This window comes from Megalops cyprinoides, chromosome 1 (genome assembly GCF_013368585.1).
Source record: "Megalops cyprinoides isolate fMegCyp1 chromosome 1, fMegCyp1.pri, whole genome shotgun sequence".
Classification (NCBI taxonomy): domain Eukaryota; kingdom Metazoa; phylum Chordata; class Actinopteri; order Elopiformes; family Megalopidae; genus Megalops; species Megalops cyprinoides.
Window position 1 is genome coordinate 36,507,789 of NC_050583.1, and position 22,255 is coordinate 36,530,043.

Sequence of the window (22,255 nt, forward strand, 5' to 3'; positions counted from 1 at the left end):
TAGATGACACTATTACTGCCATAATGGATTTTGTGATGCTTTTAGGAATTTACTTTAACATTTTGTAATATTTACCTGTGTGGTACTATGACATTTCTTGCTGAATGAAATGTGTAGACCTCAGCAAAAAGATTTATCCTAATAACTCCTTCATCTCCTGCATTTTAACTTGTGAGCCTTTGAGATAACTGATGTCAAAGGAGACTTACATACTGAATCTGAATTCAAAACACTATTGAAATTGCTTCTCTCCAACACCCAGACCCAGACCCCCAGAGCCATGAAACCTGGATTAAACAAGGTAATCATATCGGACATGAACTGAGTGCTGTCTTCATTAGGTGTACATACAGGGTGGCCACAAAGTTCTTGCCTATCAGGTGGAAAAACTTTGAATTCTTTCAAAATGAGATGTAACTAAGAGGAGCAAAACTAGTTTGTTGAATTAATTCTTGAAATGAATATTTTACTTTTGTGCTGAAATAAATATATTTCACAAAAATAGTTTGGGACTTTATGACCACCCTGTATAAGACTGCACAGACTTACTACACTGTTTCTAAATTGAACGAATTCCTGTCATATAAAGAAAATAAAGTATGAAATAGCTTTCAAATCCACGTTTTTGTTGTTACTTTCAAGCATTTAAACGTAATTCACAATTGTACAGGACAAGTAGGTAAGTACGTGTAGGTACGTGTATGTAAATCATGTATGCATATCAGTATGTAACTTGTATCCAAACATATAGGCCTAGTCCTTATTGTGTCATATATATCTCCCTTCTAACCCTGCTTTAGGAACACCGTCAAGCCATGCCAATAAAGCACAATACGGATTTGAATTTTAAAGCGAGAGAGAGAGGGGAGGGAGGCAACGGCGCGTGAGAGGCAAAAATCAGGGCAGGTCAGCTTGTTAGCCGGCAATAAAGGCGTCGATTACATTTTCCCTATACGTACGGATTGTAACGTCTCTTGTAAATTATAAATGTAAATATGCGTATATATTATTACACGAATTAGTTGCTAATATAGCTAGCTAGCTCGCTGGTTAGGTTAAATGCTAGCTAGCTAGCTTGCTTGCTTGCTTGCTACAAGTCAATCGGCAAGTTGCATCGCCAGCTAGCTAGCTAGCTCGTTAATCAATAACGCGGAATGGTAGCTAGCTAGCTAACGGTTAGGAGGTCTGCGGGATACAAACACTTACAACATTAGCCAGTGGGCAGTAGAAAGTGCGCTTTTATACGCAGTGTAAGGCTTAAGGTAGCATCTCGCAGCATCTGCTGTTGTGCTCAGATAACGGACTGAACTCAAACGTTGAGAGAGACTGCTGGACACGCAAGGGAGCAGAGTGATACTCGGCAAGACCCCGTTCTCTTGTCATACGCGCCTCCTTGGTCTTCTTCGTCTCTTCTAGCTAGTTTGCCAAGATAGCTACAGAAAATAGAAAACAAAAACCATGTGGACCACTTCAGCGGATACCGCTCGGACCCTGCGAAGCGCCTTCCTCGGGGTACGAGTTTCGACGGGCCGCTGACTGGACGCCACCGAACCCCGATGTAAATTTCTCCTTCTTCAGAAGTCTCTTGTCTCATTTTATAAACCCCTCTTCTCTGTAGCCAACTCACCTACTCCATCATCCTCCCGTCCTCAACCCCATTCCGTTGTTTGTTTTGTTATTGATGACAGCGCTAGTTAGTTATTAGCTATAGTGACATTTTAACTAGTTTATGCTTTATTGCCCGTAATGATAAGGTCAGCGAAGGGGCCTGATTCCACTAGTTAATTACAACAGCTAGTTGTGTTTTGCATTTTTATTACATTTAGCTAAAATTGTACGTTTGGCGAGCTAGCTTGCTAACTATGGATTAAGTTCTTATTAGCTAGCTAGCCAACCTATTTCCTTTCTACTGTTATAGCTGGCTGGCTAACTAATCAGTGATATTTACAATGTGCTGCAGTTCAAAAATGGACAAGGTGACGTAGATGTAAAGAAACAGAATTTCCCGAATGTTTTATTAGGTAGCCATCTAGCTATTAGTGACCTCTAGACTAGCTAGCTAGACGAGCTATTGTTGCATTTATTCTGTATTGTGTTAGCTAGCTAACCCATTCGTCACTTCTTACAGTAATTCTAGGTAGCTGCTTAGGTACTCACTCTCAAATCACTTTATGGTTAATATTTGCTGTACTGGCAAATGTATGTTATCTGCTGGCCTGTCTTTGTAGTTTTTTTAATGTTATTAGCTACATCATTATAAGATCATGCCGTTATTCCATTTTACAGTTTGCGTCTAGCGTGTTATCGCATTGCGCATTTTGCCAATTCGGCCAAGAAACACTCAACGGGCGCCTCGTTTGTGGCCCGTAAATTTATTAGTTATTGTTTTAACACAACAGTGTTAGTAACATAATTGTATTAAGCATTTTGGTATTTTACCGCGGAACGCAGGTTCTTGTAGTTTCTTGTTACCTAGTTCGATGCTGCTAGTGTTTATGGGAAATATATAATGTTCTGAATCTAAAGCGATTGATGCATAGCTAGCTAAATGTATTAACGTTAGCTTATGAAATATGTTCATGTACGTTATACCATGGTAAACGTATACGATTGAACGATTTATTTCAGTCTGCTTTTCATTCTGCCTGTCACCTGTGTGCTGTGTGCGTGTTGGACCGACCCTAATGTTACTGCCATAATAAATATCAGTTGGAGGCAAGCCAGGCCCAGTGATTTAATCTTATATCACCCCGTTTTCTGTCAGTGTCTTGTGTCCCGTCCTCTGAATTTCTTTCTCCATGTTATCCTCTTTCTCTATCACTCCCTCCTCTCTCAGTCCCTCCCTCCCTCTCTTTCTCTCTGTAATCTTTTTAAATCTCCTGCTCTCTAATCCGTGCCAAATCTATTTTGGTTCCATATCCCCCTTCCCCCTCTCTTCTCTCTCTGTCCCCCCTTTTCCCTTTCCATCTCTCCCTCCTAGTTCATCCTATGTAAAAGAGAGGAGTGGGAAACCCTAAACTTTCATTTATTCCTCTACAGCTAACTGTCTCCCCAGACTACATTCAGCATGATCTGCTCGTGTTTAAAGTAAATGAATCACATTTTTTAAAGCATCCTGTAATTCTGTAATTACTGTAATACAGTTATTACATCAGCCATCTCTGCAGTGAGGAGTCATTTGTTAAATGTGGTTTCTACATTTAATATGAATTTGGATATGAATATTAATGATGTTTAAAGCAGGCTTTTGTGTTGAAATATGCCATGACATTTTTTGTCTAATTTGTGGTTTTCTTTTTCCTCCGTTTATTGTTCCTTCCCTTCTTCTTTCTCTGTCTTTTTTATTTTTCAGATCAAAACAAAACAGTTGTTGGCTTTGATAAGAATTAATTATCAGGTCACAAGTGAGGTGTTGGGAAGTAAGATTATTTAAGAAACAAGTTAGAAAATGTTGTTGCTTTAATAATTAGTTATATTAAATATTCATGACCGCCAAACACAATAATTATTTTTAGTATGTGGTCTTACATTTTCGTTACAGTTTATAACACAGACACAATGGCAGGAAGTTAATGTCATCTTTTCATTGCTAGTTTTTAAAGTCTACATTAATTACTGTATGATGTAAACGTTATTACCACATAATTCTTTCATTCTAAAGTAAACCTCTACATTGTAAGATTCTCGTACCAGGATAAGAAAATAACGATTGTGTTTTCAGTCTTGAGAAAACGTCTTTGTAACTGTTTTAAGATTTAAGATTGAGTGCAGTGTAGTGGAGTGTAGGTTATTTTAAGTCACAGTGCCGCTGTTTTCAGAGAGGACTGCACAGAAGAGTCTGGCACCGGTGGACTACTGCAGAACTTCACTACTAAGAGTAAAACTGTGGGACCATGTTGAGTATATTAGCCGCCGGATCCATCTTTTTCCCAGGACTATTCCTGCTGTCAAAGCGCTGTCTCAGACAAATCCCAGGACTGAGATGGAGCGAGGGGGATGCGGTTATTGTTTCTGCCAGGTAAAATACAGAGTTTCAAAGCAGAGTGCATTTACTATCTTTATTTACTAATTCTTTAATATTTTTATTTTGATACCAATCTGTGTATAATCTGCTGTTCAGTTTTAGGAAAGCAAGAGTTTCATAGTGTCAGTTATGGGTTGTGCAGTGTGTGCAGAAATAATGTGCATTTCAGATCTCGAACAGCGCTTTCCTTGATTTAGAGGACTTGTATTGACAATTATTTCAAAGAAGCCATAAGCCATGTGATAACTCATGCTATGTTTACAGACTGTTCAGTCAGATTCACTGTTGCAATCTCAATATTGCAATATAACCTTATAAGTATTACACATGCCTTTTCTTTTCAGGCTAGTCTCCTCTATTCAGGCAATTATGGCTTCCTCAGCTGGTTACATCATTGCTACATCCTGTGATGACATCATTGAAGACCAGTAAGTTGGAGTTGGCATGATTGTTCATTATCATTACTTGTTGGGGTATTTTTTACTGTCTCACAGTGGATTTTTGTCTTTGTTGTGAAGTTTGATTTTATGGAAAATACGGTGCATCTGTGGGTGCGTTCATGGGTAGCAACTCTAGTGTGTTTGCTCAGTAGTTGTATATCTTAGCATTTTGAAAAAGAGGATGAGTGAGATGATCTGTGACAGAGAGACATGGACTGTTGTGACTCAACACAGGCCCAGGCTGAGTCAAGTCCATGTGTGAATTCACATTCATCCTTGCATCTTGAGGTCAAAACGCATCACATACAGAAGCAGCATCATTTGCACAACTGCTTCTGATTTGATACTGAAATCAGTTTATGTGAATTAAACAATACACATTAATTGCTGGCTTGCTGTGCTGCCCCATGCAACCCTACTACATCTTTGGACCCAAATATATTTTATCCCCATTCTGCACAGTAATATTGCACCAATCTCTGTACAGTGTAAGAATTGAAGAATTGCTGCATTTCAAGCATATACATGGACAAGTAATTTACCATAGGTGTGTGGACCCAGTGAACACTATTTTAAAAAGAGTTGCTGTCTACACACTGTTTAAAAAAGACCAAAGTCAAGATTAAAAGGCAAAGTAAAAGTTATTATTACATTTTGTCCAATTTTTGTGTCTCTTAATAGTGATAACAAGAAGTATATTTAATTAGAGAGCCAGACACCTGAAGTGTGAGGCACTTTGTTGCTTTTGTTTACATCATTCTGGATCTTCTTCCCCCCAAAAAATGCTATAAAGTTTTTAGAAATGTATTCTGATTGCACAAGTATTTAGAAGGCAATGGGTCACATCAGCTGTGCCACCATTGCTACTGATACGATAAAGATGCATCTTTTCAGTGTTGCATCACTTGCTTAAAAATCTTTTCACGAACCAGAGGACCTTTTGTCATGAAAATGTTTGTGTGTGATCCTTTTGTGTGTGTCAGGTTCTACATGCACACAGTGTTAGCCATGTTTAAATACTGTCCGCAGACCTGAGCATGAAGTAATTTAAAATACATTTTTAGTTTGTGATCGCAATGGCTGCCAGTAAACAACAGTCTATCCAGGAGCACATAGGCGGCTAGCTATCCAGACAAGCTACCCGTTTATTTAATTTAAATTTTTTAACGATTCTTGTTATTATTAACCGATACCACTCTGCTTCGTAAGCGCTGAGCGAAGCAAGCAAAGATGCTGAACACTGAACGGTGTATGTGCCTGTTTAATTTTGATGGAAACCAGCAGGTGTGTGGCAACATGCAAATTGTAGCTAAATAACTGCAGTGGTTTCCCAGAAGATGGACTGAATAATGAAATGATATGATCATCTCTTTAATCTGAAAAAGGTAGTCTTCTGTACAAATAAATGTCTGGACCAGTCCACACTTGTATCAAATTATGCACTCTACTGGTAGTTTTGTGAGGAAACTTTGCTACAGATGTCACTCTCAGTGCCAGTCTTTGGTTTTCATTATAGTGTTTATCTTAATGTATCTGGCCAAAATAAATATTGTATCAACGTGAATATGTAAATATAAACTACACTACAATGCAGTAGTGATGCTATCAGCTGAAACTAAACAAGAAATAGGAGGAGCTTTTCATGCAGATCATGTCGGACTATGTTATTACTTTCAGTTTAGTCAGGGGATAGCTTTCAGTGCAGTACCAGTGGAGGGATATTTTAATAAAAAAATAATTAAAGCTCATTTTGGTGGCAGAAAATAATGCAGTGTAATGCCACCTACTTTTCTGGCACTCTAGGCTCACCCTAGCTACATAGCCCTTGTAAACCTGTGTAAATGTACTGCAAGGCATTATCCTGGGTTGCTTTTGTATTTCCTCTATGAAAACAAATGCATTTTATCATATTATAGTGATCAAAATTTAGAGCAGGCGTATTTTGCCATACTGTGCTGGTAGAATGATTTCTGAAAGTTGACCAGTAGAAAATGACACTTCCGTGGTATTATGATGTACCAACAGATTTTGTGAAATCATCATTAATTTTATTCCAAGTGACCTAGTTATCATGCTATTCGGTGTTCTGCTAAGGGCCCTGTGTTTTTCTGTGTCTGGGTTTCATAGCCTGGAATACAGTTCAATCAATCACTCAAGAGATGCATTTGATAAAAACCGGTGGAGTAAAAGCTAGAACATTGTTCCCTGACTCCATGGAAATGGCTGTGTAGAGACTCCCAGAGAATAGTGGGAAAGGAAACAGTGGAATAGAAAGGTGAAGAGTAAGTGAAAATAACCATCAGCTCTCTGAGACTGTTAAAAGCTACTACCACAGGCCACCTGGAAGCTAAACTTGCTGTGACCGAGTCTAAATAACAACTGTCAACACGACTTCATTAATCATTTTTAACGTGGACAGGCATTGCATATGGATATCTTTTGATTGATATTGAATTGAATAAACAGTGTGATGATGTTGACAACATCATCAGTCTCGGGAGTTCATTTGGCTCAGCTGGAGAAAAAGGGTCAAGATAGGTAATTACCAGGTCTAACGTGTCATTGTGATAATTTATCTGTTCAGATACATGTTGAATGACTCTAACGGAATCAGACACAAAGGATGTTTCGGCGTGTAAGACATACAGAGCCTAGACGGTCCATTAACATTTAAAAGCCTGAATGGCAGTGGGTTGTCAGCGATAGATATAGTAGAGGGTAAAACAAGATCTTAAAGTTATTAAAACAACTTTCTCTTGGAGGAGCTAAGCTCAGATTTCAGTTCTATGCAAACATGTAACTGAAAAATTATAGCAACCACTACAGCCTGATAATTGAGGTTGCTTGCTACAGGAGTACCCATCAAAGTTGATGTCATTAGGTGTTATAGTCTTTCTATGGACTAAAACATGCTTTAGGAAAGGTAAGGATGTTTAATTTGTTGTTAAATCTTCTTTCACAAGACCAGTCTTTGAGAAGTAGGGTATTAAGGAGAACACATATTTGCAATAATATCCACTTGTTTGTGTGTTGTACTCACTCAGGTAGTTATAACTTACTTACTAACTTACAGTTTATCTTGGACCATGACTGAAAAATGGATAAATACATGAAATGTAAAAAAACACCAAAGGCTTAGTTGGATGGTGGAGAGATGGAACTTTAGGACACATACCAGCCAAACTGTGATGCACAATTTAACGTCATTGCTCTATGCAAACTTCCCATCAGAAAAGCTATATCATCGCAACCTATGTGCTCATCAAAAACATATATTGTAAACAGTGGCACAGTTCCTACAGCAATCGGGTTTTGAAGGGACCTAATAAAATATATTATTTTACCATCCAATTTCACTATTATTAGCTTTGTTTTATTATTAATCATTATTTTGTAGTTATTCCATAAAAGAAGATAATCCTTTATGTTTCTTTAGTGTCAAGGAGTATTTTTTCAGTATTTATTTTCTCTTTATGGATAAAGCCCCAATTCACTTATTAAGCAAATACATTGTGTTATAGGTCAGCTCTTACGATAAAGATTAAAGTTTTATTGACACACAGTTGTGAATACTACAACACATCTGTTCAATGTAAGTCAGGAGTCATAAGCAATGTTCTGTGAATAAACAGGCAGTTGTGTGTAATTAGTAGGCATTTAATGACTAACTGAGATGACTCGGGTGCAGCACTGGGAATATTTTGGATTGCTGTGTCTGTATCAGCACCTGTTACTGTAGTTATGAATTACAGATGGGTCTGGTCTCTTAAAACATAGGTCCTTTGTTAATATATGCCATATTCCTTATTCTGTTATTTTCTATTTTAAAATCACTATATACCGTGGGGATAGTCAATTATTTGTTCTCTTTTATCTTGCATATCCGTAATATTCACACTGAATCACCCCCACCTACTGACCCCCACACATGTATTGGTTACCTTCAGCAGACCCCAAAGAGTCTAAAAAAAATCATCCATGCAAAGTGGACTGTATTGGAGAGATACAGTACATTGCGTTTTTAACTGGGAGCTCTGCATCATATTTTTTTAATAAATGGTCAGCACTCCAGTGACTGTGGTACTGGTTGACAGGCCTATTAGCTCCAGCCATAAGAGACCAGCTGTAAAACACAACAGAGCGATGATGGCCCCGGAAGCAGTGAGGGGTGAGTGGAGCCCATGTGGGGCTGAGTCACATGCAGCACAGACCTCATTCTGAGTGCCATCCTCTGCACGTGACATGAGACTGCAATACCACTCTGCTAAGACAAGTCACTCTTCAGAGATACTCCAGTTTCAGAGTCTTAAAGTTGTCTTGAGAGGAACCGCATTCTTGCAAGTTAATCAAAGATCATCAAAGAAGGACTCGTCATGTGAGCTAAAAAGGTCATTGCCTCATTATTTATTTAAATATAGTTGATGTCTGTGTATGAACCTGTGCCTAGTCTATCTTTTCACATTTTGTCCTTTTAATCTAATTAGAGCCTTAACCTAATTAGTTTCTATCCAGGAAATCCAAAGTGTTACATCCTACAGTATAAAACACTGTTCATCTGAGCATGAGAAGAAGGATACACTTCTGATTTGTTTGATATGGTAGGCTTTGAATGTTGCCTGTGGACTCAACTGGCTAACAGCTTAATTTCTAACATTACTATACTGATACAGATTTGATTTGAAATTTTATATTTTTGGTTTGTACTGTTTGATTCCGATCCATATGCCCTAAACACTTAACCTTGCTTCAACCACAAATCAAACCACAAATTGTGATCCTCCATTATATTACATTATATTATACAATTTCTGCAACAAAATTGCTTAGTAGTTACACGGCACTCACTTGGATTTACATTGTACGTACATATTTATCTACAGCACTGTAGTAACAAAGGTCTTCTTGTTTTGTACTAGGGGAATATAAGCTAATATTTTACAATAATAGTAAAGACAGGTGTGTCCAAAGGTGTCTCCAAACTTTTGACTGGTACTGTATAATATATAACAATAAATTGTAAATTAGCTATATTTTCCCTATATACTTGAGGTGCAGTACATACCTAATCAAGTACATTGCCAGCTTGCTAACAAGCAGCTGTTTTGAATAGACATCTCTGCTAGAAGGTTGCTAGAAGGTTATGTCTTCTACAAACTCGCTAATATATATATATATATATATATTTACTTTATGTTAGACCTCCTGTCATAATGTCTGTTTCATAGTCCACCATGAGAAAGATTCTGACTTGTTTGGGTTTGTGGACATGCCCATGGGAAGAGCCATTGTAGCAGCTCTGATGTTTTCTGTGTGTCCTGTGTTTTGTATGTCATTTATTTACAGTCATATGAAACCATCACACAACATAGAAATTTTTAAAAGATATCAGACACACATTCGTGTAGCCATTTTGAAAGGTTTGCCTTAGTAAACTGTACTGCTTGAGCGACAAACACATCTGACAAACACACCGACAAACACAGGAATTAAACACATTTGTCTCCAGTCGTAAGTGCAGCGCCCCAGGCATGTCTGTCTTGAGCGTGTGCTTGTGACTACAAGCAAATAAGTGCGTCATTATTATAACATTAGGCTGCTGCCATCCATGCTGCGTTCATGCATTTGATCAGACAAATTCACTTTTTCTCCTCTGATGACCGCAGAATAGGACAACAGCTGACTGTGGTCAGGAAATGTGAGCCAGCTGATCACAGATGATAGCTTGTTATACACTGAAGAATCTTGGATTTTTCTTTCATAATACTACTTCCTGTTTCAGAAAACAGATATGGAACCAAAGGTTTCTCTGTTAATGTTTTGTGTATTTGAATGTCTGAGAATATGTATGAACATGTGATAATGATAAAAAGTGTACCCTTTGTCATTCACACTCTTAAAATATAGGGGACTTCTGAGAAGTCAGTGTTAGGAAACAAGAAGGTAAGGAAGAGTAACCTCAATAGGCTTTTTGACCAAACACCCCACTTTCATAATGAGAGGTAAATGCTGGATCAGACTCAGCCCCGCTTTTAGGCAGATGTCTTTGCATTTCAGTCCTTAAGATCAACATGCTAGTCATATTTATCATCTGCTCATCCTCTCTCTGTCTCTCTCTCTGCCAGGCACTGGCTGACCAGCACCTACATTCTCTTTGCTGTACCGTACTTCGTCTACGACATCTATGCCATGTTCATGTGCTATTGGCACAAACTACAGGTCAAAGGTCATGAGGATGACAGTGGCCCCAAGCCCATTGGTGCAGCCCTGACCAGCTACCTACGACGGGAATTCCTCATGGTGCTGCACCATGTCGTCATGGTCACAGTCTGCTTCCCTGTCTCTGTGGTAATTGTGACTGTGGAATTTCTTGAGCTTTATCACTTTTAATATGTGTATATGTGCATATAAGGGCATTATGAATAGGTAAAAAATTAACATTTATGTTTTACAAAATGGTTTTTGTCTTATTTAACTGAGAAATGTACATGAAAAAAATTATACTTGATCAAACAGTCTTTTTATTGGATCTTTTATTAAATAAAAGTAACAGTAAGAATTACAATGGTATTTTAGTGAATTACTGCCACTGCTTGTTCCACAGTGCAGTGGTACAATGGCCAATGCTCATTGTACTTAACTAAATTCAGTCCACTCTATGTTTTAATCTTATTTATCTGAAGTACTTTGTTGTGGGAAGTTTTCCACATAAAAAACACTTGTCCCTGTAGGCTGCTAACACATTACCATATAACACAAAAATGGGCTGGATTTTTTCAGATTTTTTTAATCAGAGATTTTTGGAATGTTACTTTAATGGTAGTAATGCTGCAGAAAGGTGGTAATATTCATCAATATTCATCTCAGATTTTTGAATTTCTGCTGGAATGTATTACTGAACATACATATAGTCTGAAGTCTCTGCAGTTAACCTTCAGTATGGTCAGGTTTAAGCACTGATAGCAAACTAAGTTAGGGGTTAGTATTTGAAAAGCAGTTAATAAACCTTTTAAAGGAAAAATCAACAGTGCATGCGTTCTGTTACGTTAAGTGCAGCTTGCAGCTAGTTAGTTATTTAAAACTGCCTGGCTAAATGTACAGTACAGCGTTCATGTATTTTCAACTTGTCGTAAGTCATCAGTACATCATCGGAAAAATAATTCACTTCTTAGTTTTTTCCACAGATTTTTTGATCTACCAGTTAATCATTTTGTAGTACAATGTATTTTTTGAGAGAGATTATGTTGGAATGTTGGTGAGAGAAAGTGGAGGTAATGGAGGGAGTGGGAAGTGTGGGGTGTGACATGCACACATAAAATTGGGCCAGATAAAAACACAGATAGGAGATTGCAAGTAAAATCACACAGAATGATGGCGTAGGAATGATACAGATGGAGCCCTGGCCCCAAGGCATGGCCATTGTCTGCTGTCCATGCTACATCATCATTATGGCCACCATCTGCCTCCCTGTGTCCGTGGTAACTGTTGCCTTTAGTGGCAGCATAGCAACAGAGCATCGGCATCACTTTAATGTGCATGTGTTTTAGGGAGATATGAAGAAGAGTAAGATGATGAGAGGTTGAGGGAAGACAAGGGGAAAAGTTGGAGTAGTGTGTGTGTGTGTGTGTGTGTGTGTTTGCGTGTGTGTGTGTGTGTGTGTGTGCGTGTATGTGTTTGTGTGTGTATGAGAGAAAGAGGAGGGAGAGAAAGCAAGAGAAAAAGTGACAGCATTGTTGCTTTGGTAGCCAACTAAGATCTCAGTGGCCTTATTTTAGCTTTAGGCTTGCAGCTGAAGAATTGAAGAATTCAACCTGACCATCTTGTATTTGCTTGATGTACAGTTCTCCTTTTTTGACAGTTTTGACCTTTTTTATTTTCTAGAAACAGCTGCGCATGATGTTTTTTTTATATGTAGTGTTAGTTGCCAAGGAAAAGTGGAATCTATAGAGAGGGAGTTTGTCATGTGTATGTAGAAATGGAGTAAGAAAATGTCATTTTCAACTGTGCATGTCAACCTGTTTTAAATTTCAAAAAGGAACACATGGTACATATTTTCACCTGATTAGTTAGTGGCGTAGAATGTATTGTTCTCATTCATTGCACTTGTGGTAAATGTTTAAATGAGGCATTACTTTCTAAAAATTTTACAATATTCACATCTAGTGTAGTTTTTTTTTTTTGTTAAATACAAATTCCCCACCTTTTATGACAAGTTGGCAATACATATAACTTGAAATTGGATTGACCTAGTATCAATTAAATGCTGTTTTTCATTTACTGTATATTATTAAAACAGATGTAATTTGGTGCAGAAGCTACTGTAGAATGATTTTTTTCAGTTCTGTATGTAATCTGCCTTAGTTGGTACTCTTCAAATGAAAATTCAGCACGTATGGTATGTATTGTTCTAACGGCCCTGTCTTTGTCTTTTCTCTTAGTTCTGGCGTCAGGGAAAGGGGGATTACTTTCAGGGTGTCATGTTCCTGGCTGAACTCAGCACTCCGTCCGTATGTCTGGGAAAAATTCTCATTCAGGTAAGAGACTTTTTCATTCTTTCTCTTATATATATTGAAATATGTCTGGGATGTATGGCCTGTATATGCAAATTATGCAAAGCATACTCTGAGATTATAACCTAAAGTAGCACTCATCTGAGCCTGCAAATTTCACCCTGAACACATTGTGTTTGCACGGAATTAAGTTTTTCACAGTCCTGCCAGCCAATCCAGAGTCTCTCTGGGGGTGTCCTCAAGTGTTCATGAGAGAATATTAAAAACATGCGTGATGGTTAGGTTTAGAATGTGACCCACTGTAAAGTTAATGGACAGTTGTATGTGTTATTTGATTGTCCCAGTGACTTAAGATGGTTGGAGTCAAATCACAGATCTGTTTGTCGAAATAAATCCCCTCAGATGACCTGAAATGTAGGCATGTGTTGTTAATATATAATTTGTTTTTTTGTTTTTTTTTTAAGATAGAGAACATCTGTTGATGAAAACAATAGTAGCTAACTTTTCTGAGCTACACTATTCATAACAAAATTCAATTGACCCTCCATCCTAAATGTAAAAACATTAACTTGAATTAATTGATGCATACGAACAGAATGAATTGTAAGCATGAATTAAGCCATGCTGATGTTCCGGTCAATAATTGTGGGTGCAGTAGCTTTGGAGCTGGATTACGTGCATAACATAAACTTTGCGTTGACACAGACAGTGCACAAGCCATTCCTAGCAACTTGTTCCATTCAAAACTGATTGTGATTGTGACACTGGGTTTGCTAGCAAGCAAAATTCTTTTATTTCCAGTAATTCAAATGCCAGTTTGGTTAGCTATAAAGTCAAGTTAAAGAAATTAGTCAAGCAAATAGCTGTCAGCCTTTAAATAAATAAATAATATTATTTATAAATATAAATATTATAAATAATATTGGCTGAATTATTAACATCTTTAGCTAGCTACATATCAGACTGAGTAGTTAGCTAGAACTATTTTATGTACTATTTTGCATTACGTCACTACATCCCTGCATGATATGGACACTTTTAAGGAATGTAAATTGGATTTAAGAAGGACTGCAGTTGGTCATGCAATGGTAAATGGCTTTCTAGCTACTATAGTTAGCTAGATGGTTGACAGTGGTTTCTTTGGCAGCAATCCATAATCATTGAAATTCAAATTTGCAAACATATAACTTTGAATTAACTCCATTTACGTCAACTAGCTAAACACAGAAGCCAGCCAGTATGCTTGCGTATTTATTATTTGAATTAGTATTAAAATACCATAGCTGATCACCTAAAGAACATAAAAATTGTGTCTTGAAGAAAAAGCTTCTTTGCGTCAGGAGAACATACCTAGTAATAAAAGGAAGCATAACTGCTGCAGTTTTATTGACATATTCCCAAGATTAGCAGATCTAAGATCACCATTGTTGCCAAGGGTAACAATAGCTAATTTTGAATTTCAGAAATGCTATCACTACCGTTAACAGCACTAACTTTAAGTCCTGCAACTCTGTTGTAAATTGATTTCACGCACAAAAGGACTACATCCTCACCCTGATACTCAAAGATGTACCTTTTATTGAGACTGTAAAGGAATTATATGTTTGAACATTGTAACTGACAAACATACTTCACAGATTAACTGCCTTACTGTATCAGTTCATATGCTTGCTGTCATTCTAACCTGTAGAATACGAAAATACATCCACACGTCTATGGAAAAACACTGAGTTACTTGTATGTACCCAAAAATCATTCACTGTTAGTAAAAATGTTAGCGTTTCCTCTTTCGTGTTGCTTGGCTTTGTGTTTACTTCTGAAGTATTTGCCATCTGAAGAAAATGTGATCTTTCAGCCCGTGCGTCACTTCAAGTTTAAAAATATGTCAAGGTTACTTCTGATGCAGATGGTGCAGATTCTCCAGTGCCAGCCATAAGTTTGTCACATCATTTGCCACGAAACAGTCTGTTTTCTGGCTTATCGCATGAGTTAGCACAGTATACCTTCTGGTGCAAGCTTGTAGTGTCCATAAATACTGGTTGAGCATGCTCAAGTGCTAGTGTATGTAACTTCACTGTTACCATGGTAACAGTCAATGATGATGACTTTCATTTAATTTTTGTAATTGAGTGAATGTGCTGCTCAGTCAAGAGATCTTTTTGATACTAATATGGTAGCAAGCAGTGTAATTTGTGACAATGTCAAACTCATGATAAGTCTTTGAGTGCAAAGACTTGTCACGCTCCTGTTTGGTAAGCTACACTGTTGTCACCACCAGCAAGATGGATTCATTGGCCTCTGCGCCCCACACCTCTTCCATGCAGCACTGCCGCTCTGAATCTGAGTTCCTCAGGGCTCTGCACTGTTTTGCAGTTTATCAAAGGATCTGGGTACCACATTTTTGGCCTAATGATGGTCTTCTTACTGCCAACCAAAGAGCTGAAAAATGGAGCATTTTGCATTTTACACTGTGTGAGATTCTAAAAGACAGGGAGAGCATCATGAGCAACAAAGGGGGTAGAAAATGAGTATGATCCGAAAAGGTGGCTCTTAGTTAGGTGGTACTACACGCTCTGGACAAGTGTCTGGTCAAACACAGATGGTATCGTAACCAAAACTTTAACCTGAGTCAAAAATTGAGTAAAAATATATGAGTAAATCTACTGTAGCTTAGACATTGACTGCATTGTAGCCTACCTAGCAGCAACAATATGCACACAGTCATTAACACCATTTTACTAATTCATTATATTTAAAAAAAGGATGTTATAAAAACATTCAGAAATATTTTCTTTTAGGAATTTAGCTAAAGACATTTCTCAATTTAACATAAGTTTGCAACATTTAAGTCCCTTTCATTCATTCGTTTGTATCTTTGCTTTTAAATCGTGTATGAGAAGCCGATCTTTCCGAACAGATACGATTCACAGTGTCATCCACTGTGTTTGTACTCTGTCACTCTTTCAGGTCATTCACCCATGATTAAAGTAGGTGGAATTGCATATTTACCCATGGGGTTTAATTTGAAATTATACATTTTTGGCCATTAAACTCTGTAAGAATGGCATCTTCTGTGCTTTGTTGGAGGTCACGTTCAGAACTTTCAAGATGATCTGTCTGCAGTGAGACATTGAGTAGTGAGAATTGTTGAGCTACATATCTTGTCAATAAACAACATACATATAGAAACAGTTTACATTCTGATATGTATAGTTAATTTTTTTAACCAAATTTAGAGGATCTTTGGTCCTGAAGGGATGGGAGGAACTGAAGGAGTTTGTGTTGCTGCTTCCAGTTGTTTAAAAATGAAGTAATTGTACAAAGTGTGGATGTAGGCATTTGGTTAATAAAGTAGCAACCCCAGCAGCCAGCCACCTACAACGTACCACAGCTTCCTTAGCTAGTTGGTTGTATTTGAATTTGAATACGGAATTTTTAAAATGCATATATTATGCCATATGGTTTGGCAGTATGTGCCGTTGTTAACATTTGTGAGTCCACACAGGGATCTGTGCAGTTTTTGGTACAACAGTTGCGTAATGAGTCCCATGTCCTCAGTCAAAAGTACTGTGTTGGCCATCATTCATAACCAATCACAGGGTAGCATTGTGCCCTGTAGCCAGGGAATGTATTAACCCCCTCACTCTCACAGTTAAAGTAGAGTTTAGCACTGTAATGCTCTGTTAATGCCCTGTCTCCTTCTCTCACATGCTTTCTTGCTCATTCTCTCTCAGTACAAGCAGCAGCACACTCTCCTGCACAAAGTGAATGGAGGTCTTATGCTGGTCACTTTTTTCATCTGTCGAGTTCTTCTCTTCCCCTACCTCTACTACGCCTATGGCAGGTATGTTCTTTTCTATCTCTTGCTGCCTGTCTCTCTTGCTTTGCTACCTCTACCTCTTACTCGATCTGTGTGTCTCTGCTTGACTATAAAATTTCCTCTATCTGTACTGCCACCCTGGACCTGGGACAGTTTCAGTTTACCACGCTGTAGAGAGTTTTTTGTCAGTCTCTCCTCCATTCGCTGTGCTGACTGAAAATAGAGTGTGTACTGCATGGAGCTGAAAGTCAGATTGTGTTGCTGCATGACACACTCCCGTGTAACCACACAGGCCCTGGTCGGAATGTTGTTTTTACCCGAAATCTAACACTGGATGTGCTGAACTGAAGGGGGAGAAGAGCTCCCATAACAGCAGTGCCACTGAAGCACTTCTGATGGTTTCTCATGTGTTTCATATCTGTGTGAATGACTGCTTCCAGTTAAATTTTAAAAAGATCATTTTGCCTGCACATGGGCATTTAATTCCACACGATGCCTTACGTCCATCAGTAACAGACAGGTGCTCCATGGAATTTAACCTGCTTGCAGGACCAGTGTGTAGTTCTGTCTGTCTTACAGGGTGTACTAGTACTGAATTCATTGTAACTCACAATAGTGTTTGTTCAATCACTACGTAAACACTACACTTATTAACGGTATAACCCATGCAAAATCATCCTATGTGGCATATAACTCAACAGCTGCCTTTACAATGAGAAATGATAATTTTTGGAAGTATGCAGGTGTAATATAACAAATGCATTAAAACAGCTGAATTTCAGTGTATTTTAGATAAAATTCATGCTTATTGCACAATTATACTTACTCTGTTTCTCACCTGGAAATCAAACCCCTAATCTTTAAACATCAGTGAAGTACTTCTGAAGATGCTGAACTTGCCTTTGAAATAAATGAATCAGTGTGTATCTGTGACCAACGGTGACAACATGAACAAGGATGTCTCAACAAGAAAGGCATTTTAAATTTGTCTACTTGTCAGTGGATGTTTTGTAATGAAAAAAGGAATTTCATTGCATCATCACAGACCTTAAAGGTAGGTTTGCAGCCCTCCATATTAATATGAGCTGCCACCACTGGTGTCAAGTATGTGGCTTTCATTAACATCACATTCTCATGGGCACTGTCCCATAATGCACCTTGCAGCACTCTGCCTGCAGTGTATTTGAACTGTGAGTGCTGGGTGTTAAGTGGAGAGAATTTCAGGTGAATAATATCTGTCATACACAATTGTGTCAACTGTGGTTGTGGATTTCTCTTGTCTGACATGAGTGGAAGTGGAAGGAGTTTGCAAAAGAAAGAAAAGGTAATTACTGACAAGGATCAGAAGTGCCACAGCTAGCTAACTGAGCTCATTGCTGAAAAGATCAAAATTAGCTTGCCATACTAGCATGAATTATTCTACTGTATATCTGAATTTCACTGTCCTGTTCTTGGACAAAATTGTGTGTTAATCCCAATCACTATTCATTATTTTACAGGTAGTTCTCAAAAGCATGAAGTCAGTGTCACATAATAAGTGTGCTTGTGGAAGTATTAATGAATATTGAAGCAAATTAATAAGATTCATATTAAGCAACATAACCTTGACTACAGATCACTAAGGAGTACAGCTTTGTGACATCACAAAGAAGATTCCCATGCAACTTGAATGCAACTTTATAGTACCAATACGAGTTGACTGCATTGTCCTCTGAGAGTATTCAGCAGTAATTCTTTCTGTGTCAATATAAATACGCTGGATTTTCCTGTCTGTCTCCAGGCACAGACACAATCATACCGTCCCCTCTTTGCTGTGTTGCAGGTACGCCTCTATCCCTTTCTACATGGTCCCTTTCTCAGTGCCCTGGCAGTGTAACCTGGGAGCAGCCCTCCTCATGGCTCCCCAGGTGTACTGGTTCTCCCTCATCTGCAGGGGGGCCTTCCGCCTCTTCACCGGCTCCTCACGATCCCGCCACCTCCCTCCTACAGCCAAGGTTGATTCAGACGGCAACACCCTGGCCCCACCCGCCAATGGGTACAGCACCCGGGAGAGGGAGCAGGAAACAGACACACACTAAGAGCAGGAGAAATGAGGGAGGAGAGAGAAAGAGGGGGTCTGAAAGAGCACTGCAGAGGGTGGGGGATGTAGAAGACACACAGAAAGGAGTGTTTGGGGGAGGGTGGGCAAATGTGTTGTACTGTATTTTTGTAATTGGAACTTTTACTCTCACAGAGAAGGAAAGGGGCTGACCATTACATTATACTTAAGGAAAGAAAGAAGTTAAAGGGGATGCAGATATAGAAGCCAAAACCTTTTCTTCCTTCAATTTCCATCCATATTTATTAGCAGTCACTATTAGACTAGATTCTGAGAGAGCATTTCTAATGGGGTACCTGATGTACTGAAAAATAGGGGGAAAACTACTTGGACAAGTGGCAATGTGTTTTGTCACCCACTGGGTATTTGCATGTAGTTAAAAAGAACTTAGGTAGAGGTAGGAAAAGAGAAAGTCTAATTGTGAAATGCTTTGCTGATCCTGGAAATTGGAAGGCTTAATACAGTAAACACACATTGACTGATGGTGTGATAGGGTAAGTGAAGATTTACAATGAGAAAGGTATTGAAAGGCAAACTGGTGGAAATAGATAGTGTAGGGAACAGTAGATTAGCCAACAGATTGTATTCTTTTAAAGATAAAATCCTGTTAGTGCAGTAAGGAGGTTCAGGATTTAGGAATGTATTATATTGTATATGATAGTAAATTATTGTAGATGACCAATTCAGCTTAATTAACAAAGAAAAAACAAACAGTATTTCAACATGTTAGTGTTTATTATCTCCTATGTAATCACTGTCACTCCTAATGTCAGTAGCTGTCAGATAATCGTTTGCCTCTGGAAAAATATCTCACATGATTCCATATTATGCTGCCTTATACCTCCTATATATTTACCCTCACCCTTTCTTTCTCTGGTCCTAGCTATGGTTGTTATGTTGTTTTGTTTTCCCTAGGAGAAGGGGGATGAAATTTCTTTACTTCGAAATGTGACTGGTGTACATAGCATTTGTAACTGTATAGCTATTGTTTGTGTAAATTATTAGTTTTTATTAATGTAAAGAATTTCTTGTCAGGTTTCATTTATGCATATAATTTATTTATTCATGTCTTGGTTATCAATGGACTCAAATTTTAGTACGGGTAGTCATTTTTAGTACGAGGCTTATCCGTTTCCCCTTTCTCTATTTCTGTCTCGTTATTTAAACACAAACTAGGCAGAGAGTAAGAAGGGAAAACACTGAGGGGGAGGAATAAGGCAGAATGATGCAGAGTGTCAGCTGGACAGTCTCCTACAGGCATCATGTGTCACGTGTCAGGTACAATTCTATACACACAGACTGTCTAGCTGACCATTTTTTTTTTTTTATTATTTTATTTTATTTTTATTTCACTTCTGCCACTGTTGAATTGTGGGACAAAATTCTGGGATAATGGTTATATCCCACAGCATAAACAGCAAGACACCCAGGGCCATGACAAAACTTCTGAGACAGCAGATGTCATTGTATAATAATGCAGTGTTATGTAGCAAAGGAGAGAAAATGAGTTGAAGAAGTACCTCCACAATTATGTATTATGTGGTGGACCCACAGAACTTTCATGTACTGAAAAAACATTAATATTATGTGTACAGACTGATTGCCTAGACCATTGCTTCTCAGTCCTGGTCATGGATGGCAGCATTGGCTACAAACTTTTCTCCCAGGCAGGTAGTTAATTACCTGGTTCAACTGTCTTCGTTGAGCCAGTTTAACTACCCTCTCTAAAGTCTGTGTTAGTGTATTGCAGAGAGCTGCCCTCACATACCCCACAGGGTCGGAGTTGAGTATTTCTAGACTACTACAGTAAACTTACAATGCACTCTGCCTGAGCTATCATATATCAGATATATTTTGTAATCAGTTTGACTGTTGAAGAGACATTGTGTCCTTTTTGAGAAAGTATTTGACCACCCACTACGTGTATTATTCTGGTCATTTGTTGTAGTGGCTGGCTCAGTTGACACACACGTGGAACATTGAAAGGTCCTAGATCTGTCAAAATGTTACTATCACTACCTGGTCATATCTAAATTGCAGTGGATGATTTTTATAGCATGCTTGAAATCTATGGAAACATGTACATCTCTGTACTCTGGTTGTGGAGGACATTGGGTCTTATGACTGTTAGAATTGTGTAGAGAGAACTGGTTATTGGAATTTTAAAGACTTGTGTTCTTGATAACAGCAAAGAAGAATTGAAATGACCAGTTTTTCCCCAGGCTTAAAACAATGAACTTAACAAATTGCATAAAGTAATTTTTAATCAGGTACTTGGCAATTAAACTAATTTACTGACTTTAGTTAATTTGATTACAAAAGTAAAACAAAACCAACACTGCAGCCCTCAAGGGGCTATACTGTACTATACTGCCCATTACTGCTTTTTAATGTACTATTTGCACGATGACAATGAGACTGCTCTACCATTGTTACTCTGGAAAACATCTCCTAATTTTACCAAGTTTCCATGGTATAGGTGCTTGTCACTGAAAGTATTGAAACAAATATACTGTGTCTTCCTTAATTTATTTGTATTTATTTATTTTATCCATTTATTTTGGGAGCTTCTGAATGTACATATTTATACATATTTATGGAAAATACTGTATCTGCTTCTGTTCCTTTTAACTGCTACCTAAAGGCTGTACTGTAACTCATACTCTCTTGGCAAAAATATACTCTGATGTCCTCCCTTTGGCTGTGATTTTTTTGCACGGGGACTGATAGTCACCAGCTGATGACAAATGACTGACTGACAAGTGATAGATTCATCATGACTGACTTACACTGATGGAGTCATTGATTTCACATTGTGTTTGACAAGATGGCAAGAATAGCAAGTAAAAGAGCTGAGATGACACTAAAAAGGTGATGTACAGACAGATGGTAGGATATTACTGGTGGAGTGACAGTGACCATCAGTATCTCTGCACTTGTTTAATTCTGGAAATTTGTGATGAATGATTGTCATTACTTACAATGATACCCAGTAGCTGTGGGTACACTTGCTTTTAAGGATGTCAATGACATCTCTTGTGTAGAAAATATGATGAGCGGTGTAATTTACAGTACACAGATACCCCTCAGAATGTGAACATGCGTGAATCACACCACACACACATGTCATTTCCATCAAAATTACGTAGGCACAAAAGTTGCAATTCAGTGACTACAGCCGTCAGACGCACTCCCTGAGCATTGTAATAACTTGTATGTTTAGAAATCGAAGTGACAGGTTTAATGTGAAGTAAACCCCTGTGCACTTAAGCATGTGAGAATCACACCAAGAGGAGACGTCAGTTCCATTGCAATGACGGACGCAGGAGCTGAAAGTAAAAAGCAAGCTGCAATCATCGTTTACTC

General features: G+C 38.2%; 1 protein-coding gene across 1 annotated transcript; it reads left to right on the forward strand.

The window, feature by feature from the left end:
* The first annotated feature begins 887 nt into the window (after positions 1-887).
* Positions 888-21,579, forward strand: LOC118789824 (ceramide synthase-like). Its single transcript, XM_036546490.1, has 8 exons — positions 888-1,558; positions 3,353-3,419; positions 3,819-4,018; positions 4,369-4,452; positions 10,587-10,809; positions 12,900-12,995; positions 16,706-16,815; positions 18,614-21,579. The coding sequence occupies exons 3-8, from the start codon at positions 3,894-3,896 to the stop codon at positions 18,867-18,869; spliced, it is 894 nt and encodes a 297-aa protein (XP_036402383.1). The 5' UTR covers positions 888-1,558; positions 3,353-3,419; positions 3,819-3,893; the 3' UTR covers positions 18,870-21,579.
* Positions 21,580-22,255: the final 676 nt, after the last annotated feature.

Bases quoted from the DNA above. Each gene is read 5' to 3' on its own strand.
- LOC118789824 (XM_036546490.1), top strand. From the start codon at position 3,894: ATGTTGAGTATATTAGCCGCCGGATCCATCTTTTTCCCAGGACTATTC. The intron at 4,019-4,368 runs GTAAAATACAGA...TTTTCTTTTCAG, and splicing joins GCGGTTATTGTTTCTGCCAG to GCTAGTCTCCTCTATTCAGG. The intron at 12,996-16,705 runs GTAAGAGACTTT...ATTCTCTCTCAG, and splicing joins TGGGAAAAATTCTCATTCAG to TACAAGCAGCAGCACACTCT.